Here is a 12,653-nt window from a genome sequence, read left to right as displayed (position 1 = left end):
AGCTCGCCGCTGCAAATCAAAGATGAAAAACAAGAACAAGACGATTCGATTTTGGTTCAGGTCCGAATCCAGATCTGGCCGATCAGTGGGACACAAAGAGTTCAAAATGCAACACCTAAATAATCAAGGTAAAGAAACAAAGAAAAACTGAAAGCAAACTTCTGAATGGAAACTTACTGGAAATTATGACGCCTAAACAAACGTCACACAAAACTAAAGGCGAGGAGCAAACTCCCCATACATGTTGCATGCGATTAGCAGCAAACACACATGCTGGAGTACAACAACACGATAGCAAAAAAAGCAAAACAAGTCGGATGATAATAATGAAATCCATAGTTGAGCTCATGCAGAGAAAAAGCCGATGCAATGGATCAAAGCTCAACAGTCTACCTCGACCGAGTCATACTCTCATCTCAGTCACATTACCGCACCCACGCCGATCTTCCTTGTGACGAGTGTACATGACGATTGGGGAATGCTCAGAAAACACCAGGCTAGTTAGTGATTTTTGACGTTTAATCCACAAAGCCACGTCGAGCAATATCTGCTCATAGAGATCACGATGATGGATTAGCGAGCAAGGCACAAAATGAAAATGCACCACCATCGCCTTGGGAGATCACCGATCGGAATGTGTTAAAACGCACTCAACATTAATGTGTAGGTGGAACAAAGACAAAATCTTAACAAAAGGAAACCTTCAGAAAACAAAGAAGTGACCCGGTCTGGAAGGTAATTCAACAGGTTTGCTCTGAGAGGTTTCCTCCGGCTGCCAGAACTCTATGCGTTTCCTGCCAGATGTAAGCTCGCCGCTGCTGCCTCGTACACAGAGGGAAGTTCGCTGAGCAAATCCATGCTTTCGCACTGTAGGCGAGAAGTCGAGGAATGCATTTAGTACATTAGACAGAAATAAAAGTTTTTAACAAACTCATTTACGCTCAAATAAATCACGACCCTATAGCTAGAAATCTACCAATTTAGGCATTTCAATCTTATTAGGCCATTTTGTCCGCCCAACAAATGCCTCTCTGCTCCCTCTCATGGATAATACCATATTGAGATATGGGCATTCTTTTATAAATTCGATGATCACTTAATCATTGCAAGGCAATCATAATGTATCACACCATGTGGTATGCCATGCAAGAATTGGCAGGATGGCCTAGATGTACGCACACTCGCCTCCAAGCTGTTTAGCCTGGGTTTGAATTTCAACTCGGCTATAAAATTGTAATTATACCAACCCTCCTCCCACACTGCCAGCACCATTTTATTTATATATATATATATATAAATATATATACAGTAATCCCTCACTATATCACGCTTCACTTTTCGCGGCTTCGGTACATCGCGGGTTTTTCTCGCTAGTATATGTAAAATTATATATCGGATTTTTCATTATATCGCGGGATTCTGCGACCTATAGGTATTTTTATTTTTTTAGATTTTAATTATTTTTGCGGTAAAATAAGCATTTTCTAGCCTAAAAAATTAATAATAATATAAATAAAAATATAACACATTAATTAAAACCTATATTAAAAGAATATTACAGTAAATCGAAATAAAATACGCATTATAAATGAGTCGACAAAGAATCGCGCGTATGGAAAACCAAGCTTGGGTTGCTTGCGCTCGTTTGCCCAGATGATTTCGTACGCGGCACACTATTGGCAGATGGATGAGACGCGACCAATCAGAGCACGCTGTTCAGTATCCTGCGGTGTTGTGTTTTTGTGCATTTTGTGTAAAATTGTGAAGTTGTTTCAAGCCCTACGATGACGGGTAAACGTTCTGCGTCTTCTAAGGGTTCTGGCACTGAACCTAAGTGCCAGAGGAAGATGCTTAATATCGTAGAGAAGGTGAAACTCCTCGACATGTTAAAGGAAGGGAGAAGCTTTGCGGCTGTAGGCCGCCATTACGGGCTCAATGAATCTACGGTCCGGTACATTAAGAAGGACGAAAAGAATATAAGGGCGACGGCATCAGTGTCCTTCAACCAGTCAGCGAAAAGGGTGGTAACTTCATGCAATAAGGCCATTGTAAGGATGGAGTCTGCATTGGCCCTTTGGATCAGTGACTGCAGGAAGAAGAATATACCACTGGATACCAACGTTATCCGTGAGAAGGCCAGGCAGCTTTACGCCAAGCTTGCTGAAGGCGCTGGCGACGACGACCCCGAATCCGAACCATCGACCGCATCTCCCACCAAACCAACCAAATTCGATGCCAGCAAGGGTTGGTTTGAAAAATTTCAAAAACGATTTAAGCTAAAGAGCGTGGTCCTGCATGGAGAAGCTGCTTCTGCTGATAAAGCTGCTGCCGAGGGGTACGTGAATGAGACGTTCAGGACGATCATCGAGGAAGGGGGTTATAAGCCTGAACAAGTTTTTAATATGGATGAGACAGCCTTATTTTGGAAACGGATGCCGTCTCGCACTTTCATCAGGATCGAGGAAGCCAGAGCCCCTGGATTTAAGGCCCACAAAGATCGGGTGACTTTAGTAATGTGTGAGAATGCTGCGGGCTTTATGATAAAGCCTGGTCTTATTTATAAGTCCAAAAACCCAAGGGTCCTCAAAAACAAAAATAAGAACCTGCTGCCAGTGTTTTGGATGCACAACCAGAAGTCCTGGATTACGAAACTCCTCACATCGGATTGGTTCCACCAGTGCTTCATTCCCGAGGTCAAGCTTTATCTCGCAGAAAAAAGGACTCGAGTTCAAAGTGCTGTTGCTCATGGATAATGCAGGAGGTCACGCGCTCGACCTGTCGTATGATGGTATACAAATAGAGTTCTTACCGCCAAACACCACATCGCTGATACAGCCCATGGATCAAGGCGTCATTCGCGCATTTAAGGCACTTTATACGCGAAACACCCTGCAGCACCTGGTCGAGGCTATGGACTCGGACAAAAACTTCTCGCTGAAGGCGTACTGGCGTGAGTACACCATTGCAACGTGTCTGCAAAATATTCAGATGGCCATAAAGGAGATGAAGACAGAAACTTTGAATGCCTGCTGGAAAAAATTGTGGCCAGAAGTAGTCCACGATTACGTGTACTGTACAAGGGTTTCTCTCCTGACGAAGTCCACCACTCTGCAGTAGATAAGGCAGTGAAGCTGGCAAAATTACTAGGAGGAGATGGCTTCAACGATATGACTCCCGATGACGTTGAGGAGCTGCTCGAGACCCACTCAGATCCGTTAACGGACGAAGACCTGGCGGAGATGACGAAGTCAGCAAGTGAGGAAGAAGAAGAGGAAGAAGAGGGTTCAGGGGATGAAGAAGAAGAAGGCCTATCACTGGAATGCCTCGCAGCCCTAGTGAGAATGGCAAAATAACTTAAGGAAAGGGCTGATGAATGGGACCCCCAGATGATTCATTTGTTGAAGTTCAGAAATGTAATCGACGGAGGCATTGAAGTCTATAAAAACCTCCTCGCCCAGAAGAAAAGGCAGCGCCAGCAACTGCCCATCACTATGTTCCTCACCCGAAAAAAGAAAGAAGACACGCCTACGTCTTCAGCACGAAAAGAAGTTCCGGATGACGACGAAGATACTGCACCACCTGACGAGGCGCCTGCTGAAGTGGCGCCTTCAGAAGAGCTGTAATGCTCTTCTTTGCTGTGCAGTACAGTAAAAACTATTATTGATATACTTACCCAGTATCTATTACAGTATTTTCAAATATACTGGACAGCTATATATACACGTACAAATATTTTTCTAATACGTAAGGATGGGTCTCAAAAGTGTGTTTAAGAGTGTAGAAAGGGTTTATAAGAGCGTGGGAAAGGTTTATAAGAGTATGGGGAGGGTTTTTAAAGGCTTAAAATATATAAAAATAATAAAATTAATATATGGTTTCTACTTCGCGGATTTTCACCTATCGCGGGGGGTTCTGGAACGTAACCCCCGCGATAAACGAGGGATGACTGTATATATATATATATACACACATACATATATGTCTTAAACAAAATATACCTGGTGTTGACCTAATAGTTAGGGTGGCGGGCTTGAGATCCTAAGGACCTCAGTTCAAATTGCGTTCAACTGTTAAATTAATAACAAATGGGGTTGACTCAGCCTGTCATCCTTCCAAGGTCGGCGCAATGAGTACCAGGGTACTGGGTCCTCTCTCAAGGAGGTTGGTGGCAGCATTTGCACTCCGGCCGCCGTAAAAACACCTCATTCCGTAGCACACACGGTGGTGTGTGGGGATGGTGCTGAGGAATCGTCCAAGGACCCAGCGACGTGCTGATCCAGCGTACGCTCCCATATATATACCACAACACAACAGGCATTTTAAGGCCATTTTCCCTGCAAGAGCGGGGGTTAGCCTTGCGGTCCCCATGACAATCTTTTCCAAATTGTCATGGTTCTATGTTTGAGGCAATGTTTTTATGGCCGGATGCCCTTCCTGACGCCAACCCTTTGAGTCGCCTCTTACGACACGCAGGGATACGGTGTACCTATTCTAAACCGGGGTACACACCGGTATGTATATCCACAAAGCCATGGCACTTCAGTGTATATATATATATATATATATATATATATATATATATATATATATATATATATATATATATATATATATATATATATATATATATATATATATATATATTAGGGTGGTTCTTAGCTACCCAAGGCAAAAAAAAAATTGTTTTACTCCTAACCTTTAATTGTTTTGGTATCGAGGTAAAACTTCTGCCAGTGAAATATTTTATGAATAAATCAAGTTTTAGGGGTTGCGCAGTGACTCATGGTTGCCAGCCACTCAATGTTTGTGCCCGATAAGCGTTGATTTCCTGCAATTGGAAAACCTCTTGTAATGTTGTCCGAACTTGAAGCAGATATTGGGTTTGCTGTTCATCCCTCGTCAGGAGACAATTGTACTCTTCAATGAGAGCAACTGCATACACCAGAGTACAGCTGTACTATATTCAATTAACTGAAAAACGACTTCAAAATGTGCAGTACATAGCAAGGTCATAGGTCAACTGTAATGGTCAAAAGCACAAGTATAGCAGTGGAGAATAAATAATAAACTTCAAACATTTATGCAAGCCAAATATGTGAAATTACAAACTTCGTGTGCAACACCTAAATTTAGTCCAAATGGCTTAAACTTTCACCACAAGGGTTTTTTCATACATACAAAAAAATTTAAGTGTTACCACCATGACATTTCTAACTTTCATTTTTAACCCTTGGATGCAGTGATTGGGTCTCGGAGGCCCACAAGGTTTTTTTTGTTGCAAAAACTATGCTGTACAATTTTTTTCTTGGAATGAGCCTCATTTTCACCGACTTAAATGTTGTTACACAAAATTCAGTGACATAAAAAAAAAAATTCATTCAGGCTTGTGGGAAAATCTTCATTCTTCACTTATAACCCGAAAATCCGACACGAATGCAGGCCTGGGGCCTTCGAGGCCCCGCATAAATGTTGTTGTACTACTATGTTATATCATTATTTTATTGATATGAGCCTCATTATATGCTCCTATAACTTGGTTACAAATAATTCAGTGATGAAAATATGAAAATTTAAAAACTTTACACGAATACATTCGTGTGGCCTCCGAGGCCCAATGGCTGCATAGGTGTAGGATTTTTGACAATTGTGGACATGTACATTCTAAATAAAAGGATTAGTGAATCATATTTTTTGAGCAAATACTCCACCATGAGCCTCAACTTTTTAGAGAGAAAAAAGTTGAAAAACAGAGAACAAAATTCTTTTTTGCAAAAAAAAAAAAAAAAAAAAGTTCATTACTTGTATGGGATTTTTCCAACTAATGGGATCAATGATGCACACATTTTCTGAGCAAATACATATCCATGAGCATCGACTTTGATTGAAAATGATATGAATAAAAAAAAATCCATCAAAAAATATATATATATTACACGAATACATCCGTTGGGCCTCCGAGGCCCAATGGCTGCGTTTATGTAGGATTTTTGATGCCTGCATTGAAGAGTTAAGAATCACCCTAATGTATGTATATATTAAACAAAATATCTTACCTCCCATTCCATGATCTTTATCTTAGTTTGTCTAATTTGGGAATTTGCGATCAGCATCCATCCACTTCATGTCCCATCTTTATGCTGTCCTCCTCACCCACCCCTTCAAAGTTTCATGCCCCCTTCACGCGTCCCTCCTCACCCCAGCCCATCAGAGCCTTCCTCTCAACCTGCAACCTCAAAGCCTCCACCCCACCCTCTAAGCACCTCCACCAATCCCCAACTGTGTGAACATCAAACATCCAAGGTCTCCGCTACAACGTGACTTCTCTCACTCAAGACTGCTACCGATAAACCAGACATCATCTCTTTAATGAAATCCTTCCCCCCACAGAACATCCCCAACTACTTAGTGGGGATAAGTTAGCTGGTGATGAGTTAGTCTCCCTGGCTATTGTCTCCTCTGATTTGATAGGCCTAAACCCTGCCCTGGTGGTGCAGTTGCACTTTACATCAAGAACCCAATTCCTCACTGCCCTTATAACTGATCTTATACCACCTAACTGCCAGGAGTACCTCTGGCTGCAACTTCCCCTCCGCACCGACCACTTATTCGTCTGTGTATTGCACCATAACCCAACAGTGAAAACTCCATATACATCTCTCCCTCTCAGACAACATGAACCAATTTTTAACCATTCATCCCAACTTTCTCTTCCTCATAAGCGATTTAAATTGTCACCATGCTAATTGGCTGGGTGTTGGCACCTCTCTCACCAGCCATGGCACTTCAGCAAAGGACTTCTGTAACTCCATAGGACTGACTCGATCTGTAAATTTTCCAACCTGGCTTTCTCCAAATGGCAAAATTTCTCCAAATTCTGGACTTGGTGATGACAAACTTTCGCGCATATTGAAGCTTTTCTTCCTCTGCTCCCATTGGTTCATCTGATCATATTCTTGTGAAAGTCAACACATCTCTGGTAATTCTCAGAGAGCTGCCTCAGTGCAGGAGAGTCTCACGTTTCACTCAAGCAGATTGGCAGGGACTGCAAGCAGCCATCTCTCTTCAGGACTGGTCTCCTATATCTACCACCTCTGATGTTAACTCATCCTGGGATTCCATCGACAGAAACTCTCTCTTATGCACAGATCCATCCCATCCAGTCTTCAGTTATCTGACCCTTCTTCCCGGTCATGGTACACTCAATCCTATGGTGAGGCAGTTGCCTTGAAACAACTTGCCTTCTCTTCCTGGAAAACAAACCCGACCAATGGTATTCTCAGATCATTCCACAAAGCCAGCAACAATTGTGTGTCCACTCTCAGGAGAGGCACAAAACAATGTCTGTCTAACATCAAGATTGAACTTTCAAACTTGTCTCCCTCCTCCAAAATTTGGTGACACCCACCAAAGGTGTACGAAGTTTATGTTTTCGCCAGGCTATCTGTTTGTATGTTTCTGTGTCCTCCCCTTGCCCTTATTCTTCCCCACATCCCTTATTTGTCCAAGTGATTAAGGGGTAAGGGAGAATGCAGGTGGGTAGATAAGATGGATAAAGAAGCAAAATTTGGGGGAAGAGGGTGGTTTGTTTAACGGGTGCAGAAAAGATCATGGTTTTGGATGGGGGATGGTGGGGAACAGGATCAGAGATGGTGGTGAACAGGATCTGAGATGGTGGTGAAAAGCTCTATTGAAGACCTAGAAGGAAAAATTGGCTCCACAGGTGGGGAAAAAGAGGAACAAATGAGTGGAGGTGAGCAGTGATTCTGGATTTTGGGAGCTTCACTAGAATGGGTTTAACATATGCACCCTGCAAAAACATAAAAGCAACAATGCACGGAGAGGGCAGAGGTGCAAGACCAGAAAGGAGGCGGTAGAGGACAGGCCAAAGGCCTGTCGGGGATGGGAAAGTGATAGGCCCATAGACTCAGCTTCCTCACAGGATATTTCACTTATCTTGAAGGCCTTGCTTTCCACGGCATCTAGCTGAGCAAGGTGTTAGGCAGGTGCTCCAGCAAAAAGGGGAGAGTATTCCATCAAGCTACAGATGAAGGTCTTGAAGGTAGACAGTAGTTCAGGTGCGCCAAGGAAGGACTTTGTACGACTTAGGATGCCTAGTTGGCAACTGGCTTTGGAGGCCAATTTTGAAATGTGGTTTGCCCATGAAAGATCATGGCTGACAGTGAGACCCAGGTGACTAACAGCGAGTTGAGTGACTTCATCGAGAGGGTTGTTGAGAAAGTAGATGGGAGGGTTTGCCATATGGTCCTAGAGAGAGAGAGTGAGTGTGTGCTTTCTCAGGAGTAAAATACCTAAAAAATTGCAAGGGTTTGATCAGTGCGTGATTTTGTCAAGGTCTGAAGAGAGGGAAGAGGCAGCTGCCTATCTATTTGAAGGATGAGGGATGTGACTGCAAAAGTTATTGTGAATACTGGCGATAGCTCACTTACTCCTCACAAAAGACACCGTGGCATCTGTAACATCCAAAAATAATTCCAGGAGATGAGACATAGTTTACCATCAATAGTACCATCAATAGCATATGTACTCCTCTCCGGCCTAGCCCCCCCAGTCCTGTCTGTGCTCTGTCCCCCAAATATTCCTACAGGTCACACAAGATCTGCCTGCAACCCTCTTATGGTTAAACTGCCAAAATCAAGACTCTCTGCTCACCTTCACTCCTTCATTCCTCTTTTCTCCCGCCTCTGGAACAAACTCCCCCACTCCCTTCAATCCCACTCTTCCCTCCAGGTCTTTAAAACAGCTGTTCACCACCATCTCTTATCTTCCCCCATCCAAAACCTTGATCTTTTCTACCCCTGCTAATTCACCCCAGATCCACTTTTTCGAAATTCCAACTTCTTTCCTGGAAGTCCTTGCAGTGTCCATATGTTTTATACCTCTCCCACCTCCCCCCAAGCCCTCTCCTTCCCACAGATCTCTCGATGTCCCTGCTCTCAAATGTTGTCTGTGTGCTTCCTCCCATTCTCTCCCCATCTTGTCTGCCGCTCCCCTTTTTATATACTTTGTTTGCTTGTTTGTTTAATTTGTTTTTTTTCCATAAATGTTAACTCTTTCACGAGCCTCGATTCTGTATACAAAAAAAAAAAAAAATAGGAATTACTCCTTAAGCAGAGTCTGCCATGGTAGTTTTGGCTTTATGCAATATTCATATAGGATACATTGACACGAACATTAACTAAGTTTTTCAATAATTTCATTATGTATGGGTGAACACATAGATGCCCAATGGGATCCTGCACAGAACAATAAAGAGATTTCAGCATGATCTGGACATTATTGGTACATCTGGTAAATAATACCAGTGCAGAAGCCAGGAGAAAAAAAAAAAAAAAAGCAAGAGCAGGGCCAACATGATCACCCATCGTGCGTTATCATCCTAGAAGTTTAATCTGGTACTGAAAAACCATGACAAAATTTGAACTGCACTGACAGGGAAGTTTCGGTGCTTGTCGTCGGGAGCATTGCAGTAAAAACCCAGGTAGAAATCAACGCATGATGTGAACGGCACCATCATTCGCTCGAGCAAGGCCTCTCGTAAGGACAGTAGTTGCCACGCCTCAGCTATGGTCACATTTAGCAGTCTGTTTGGGCATGGTCTGGTTATCCATGCTTCCTCGGATTCCTGCAAACAAAGTCGAGTCTTTGTTTAGGGAAGGTCGTATCGGTGTTTAATGAGTGGCATGAGACACAAAAGTGAAATGTAAATGCACAGCGTACATCATTGTAATGTTTAATCATCCCCTTAAGCATATATTATGTATCAGTAGCTCGGTGGCATAATGGTTAGAGCGTCCGCTCTATGTATGGGAGGTCGGTGGTTTGGACCCCGGCGAGTCAAACCAAAGACTTTAAAAATGGCCCATGCTGCTTCCTTGCTCGATGCTCGGCACTTAAAAAGCATAGAGCACGGACAAACAACCTTAGGTTAGCAGCCATTGCTCAGCATTACTGGGCCTAATGACATCCTCTCGCGTTTAAGTTTCTTGCAAGAGCACCCATATTATATCATCAATAACCTGTGACTTTTCTGGAAAAAAAAGTTCTCTCTCTAATGAGTAAACTATGAACACATTTTTCAAAACATTCATTAAGAATTTAGTCTTCAAGAAACTTCAAATGATATTGTGCAGGAAAAATGATTTTCCATTTTTAATCACAAGAGCCTAATAACTATTTTGTACTTGCTAATTCCAGCACAAAACTCGCAGTCTGTGTTGGCAGCACAAGATAATAAAAATATGAGAATAAAATGGTTAAAGATATTTGCCATGAAGGATCACAAGGTGCTGATGTTGTTTTGAGCTTTACCCTTCGTCGGAGCTTTTGCTCCGATCACCTTGTGATCCTTCACGACAGGTAACTCAACTATTTTATTCTTACGTATATAATACCTATTTTGTCTGATCAGGGTTACTAGATTTATATTATAGCTGCACGTTATCAGTTTCTGTATCGATTTATCTGTCTGTGCATATTACATCGGCATGCTGAATCAGTTTCCACATGCTCACCCCTCGACTTAGGTATGGAAGAGGAAACAGCCATTTGATATCAGTAATTAGTGCGAGTACCTGTGACTAGAAATATAACTTAGACTGACAAAGGAATGTCGTTATGACCCGATGTTGGTGGGTGGGATGGAGCAGGTAACCTCGCAGATGGGAATAGTGAATGACAATAACGGGCATAGCATACGGGGGATGAGGAGTGGGGTAGTAACGGGGGGTTGTGGGGGATGAGGGGTGGGGTAGGGGATGGTAGGTAGGGGTGGGGAGGCGTGCGGGGAGGGGGGGGGGAGGTGGTCGGTGGTCGAGGAGAGTCATGTGGCCTCTACGTGACCATTAAACAGGCGATTTCTGGCCACAAAACAATATCAATCTCAAATGTACGCTTAATGTGGTCGCCTACGTTCTGCATAAAGAAAGTGTAAATGCATAATACAGGTTCGCCATGTGATGGACAACTCAACAATCAATTCTTTTTGACCATACAATACAAATCAATTACAAACGTTTAAATTCCCTAAACTTTTTTTTTTTTTTTTGTATACAGGATCGAGGCTCGTGAAAGAACTAACATTTATCACACACACAAAAAAAAATCAGACACACAAAGTATATAATAAGGGGAACGGTAGACAAGATGGGGAGAGAAGGGGAAGCACACAAACACAACATTTGAGAGCAGGGACATCGGGAGATCTGTGGGAGGGAGAGGGCTTGGGGGGAGGAGGCGTGGGAAGGGGTAGGGGGGAGAAGTATAAAACACAAGGACACTGCAAGGACTTCCAGGAAAGAAGTTGGTATTTCAAAAAAGTGGATCTGGGGTGAAATAGTGGGGGTATAAATTTTTGAACCTTTAAATATCTTTGCATCACATTTCACACTAAACAGATGTACGGCATTGATGTAATTGATTCTCAGTAAGGCAAAGTCCGAGTCTCCATGATCTCGATTCCAAGTTAATGTAGGATTTGAAGTTGGACTTTTTGAGCACAATTTGATTATGCTCCTTCTGATAAAAACACCATCAGTGAGAAAGGAGAAGAAGAGGTCACCCACCCAACTCATAAAAGTTTTGTCATAATACATCCACATCCTTGTGAGATATCATGCTATGTATCGTTTTTGGCCCTATCTCTCAATGGTGAAAAATCACTTGGAAATTATCATATTCGGATTTTCACCAAAAACGAATCAATTTGTCAGTGTCACACACCCGATATGCCCACAACCTTTTGAGATATCCTGCTCACAGACAAACAAACAAACAGACAGGGGTGAAAACATAACCTCCATCCACTTTCGGTGGTGGAGGTAATGACGTACGAACACAAAATGCTGACTCTTTATGACTAGTCATGTTCAGCACCTTGCATCATTAAAGACTAGGGCATGCCCGTACTATATATAAGCTAGGACGTGCCCGTACGTGGGTGCCCGTTCCTTGCCAAAAAAAAAAAAAAAAAAAAATTTGTGTAGGGGTGTGTGTGTGTAAACATCCTAGGGCGTGCCCGTACGTGGGTGCAAAAAAACATGCGTGCAAACAACAGCAAAAAAAAACTTTGAAACCACGTGGCAGTAACGACCACAGAACCCCCCCCCCCCCCCTCTATTTACATGAATGGTTTGGTCCATTCGCAACGACCACAGAACCCCCCCCTCTATTTACATGCAATGGTTTGGTCCATTCGCAACGCCAAAGCGAACGGCGAACGGCTAAATCGCCATAGCTCGGTAAGTACTTGTCCGATTAATTTCAAACCTTGAAAAGGCACATCCTCGGGTCCCCAGCAATATACCTGGCAAGTGTTACATATTTAGGTGAATGTATGTAAATTACCATGCAGGTCTTTGCTTCCGTGTGTAGTATATTAAGTTGTTGTGTAGTTGTTGTGGTTGGAGGGTCAGGAGCCCTTCTGAAAGAGTGGCAGGAAACGGAAGTGGCCGGAAGCGGAAGTGACGGGAAACGGAGGAAAAAGACACGAGGGAAAGAAAGGTTTCTTCTTCCTCGCCCCGCGACGACGAGAAGGTGGAATCGACCTTACGCTGCGCGGAAAACGCGCCGTTGCGAAACGTCTGGCGAGAGGAGTTACCTGGGCGGTAACTACCTTTGGACCCGTCCAGTCACTG

At 43.1% G+C, this 12,653-nt stretch overlaps 1 protein-coding gene across 1 annotated transcript in view; it reads right to left on the bottom strand.

Moving 5' to 3' along the window:
- Nucleotides 1-334: 334 nt before the first annotated feature.
- EXD1 (exonuclease 3'-5' domain containing 1) overlaps nucleotides 335-12,653 on the bottom strand; it is a 43,182-nt gene continuing 30,863 nt past the window's right edge. Inside the window, exons 4-5 of the mRNA XM_068131679.2 lie at nucleotides 9,452-9,643; nucleotides 335-867 (exon numbers count right to left, since the gene is read on the bottom strand). Of these exons, the coding sequence (XP_067987780.1) occupies nucleotides 784-867; nucleotides 9,452-9,643 (276 nt within the window). The 3' untranslated portion in view covers nucleotides 335-783. The remainder of the gene's footprint in view (nucleotides 868-9,451; nucleotides 9,644-12,653) is intronic.

Source organism: Myxine glutinosa, chromosome 12 (genome assembly GCF_964187855.1).
Source record: "Myxine glutinosa chromosome 12, kmMyxGlut1.1, whole genome shotgun sequence".
NCBI classification, from domain to species: Eukaryota; Metazoa; Chordata; class Myxini; order Myxiniformes; family Myxinidae; genus Myxine; species Myxine glutinosa.
The sequence above is the reverse complement of the archived record's forward strand: the minus strand, read 5'-3'. Positions and strand labels throughout refer to the sequence as shown.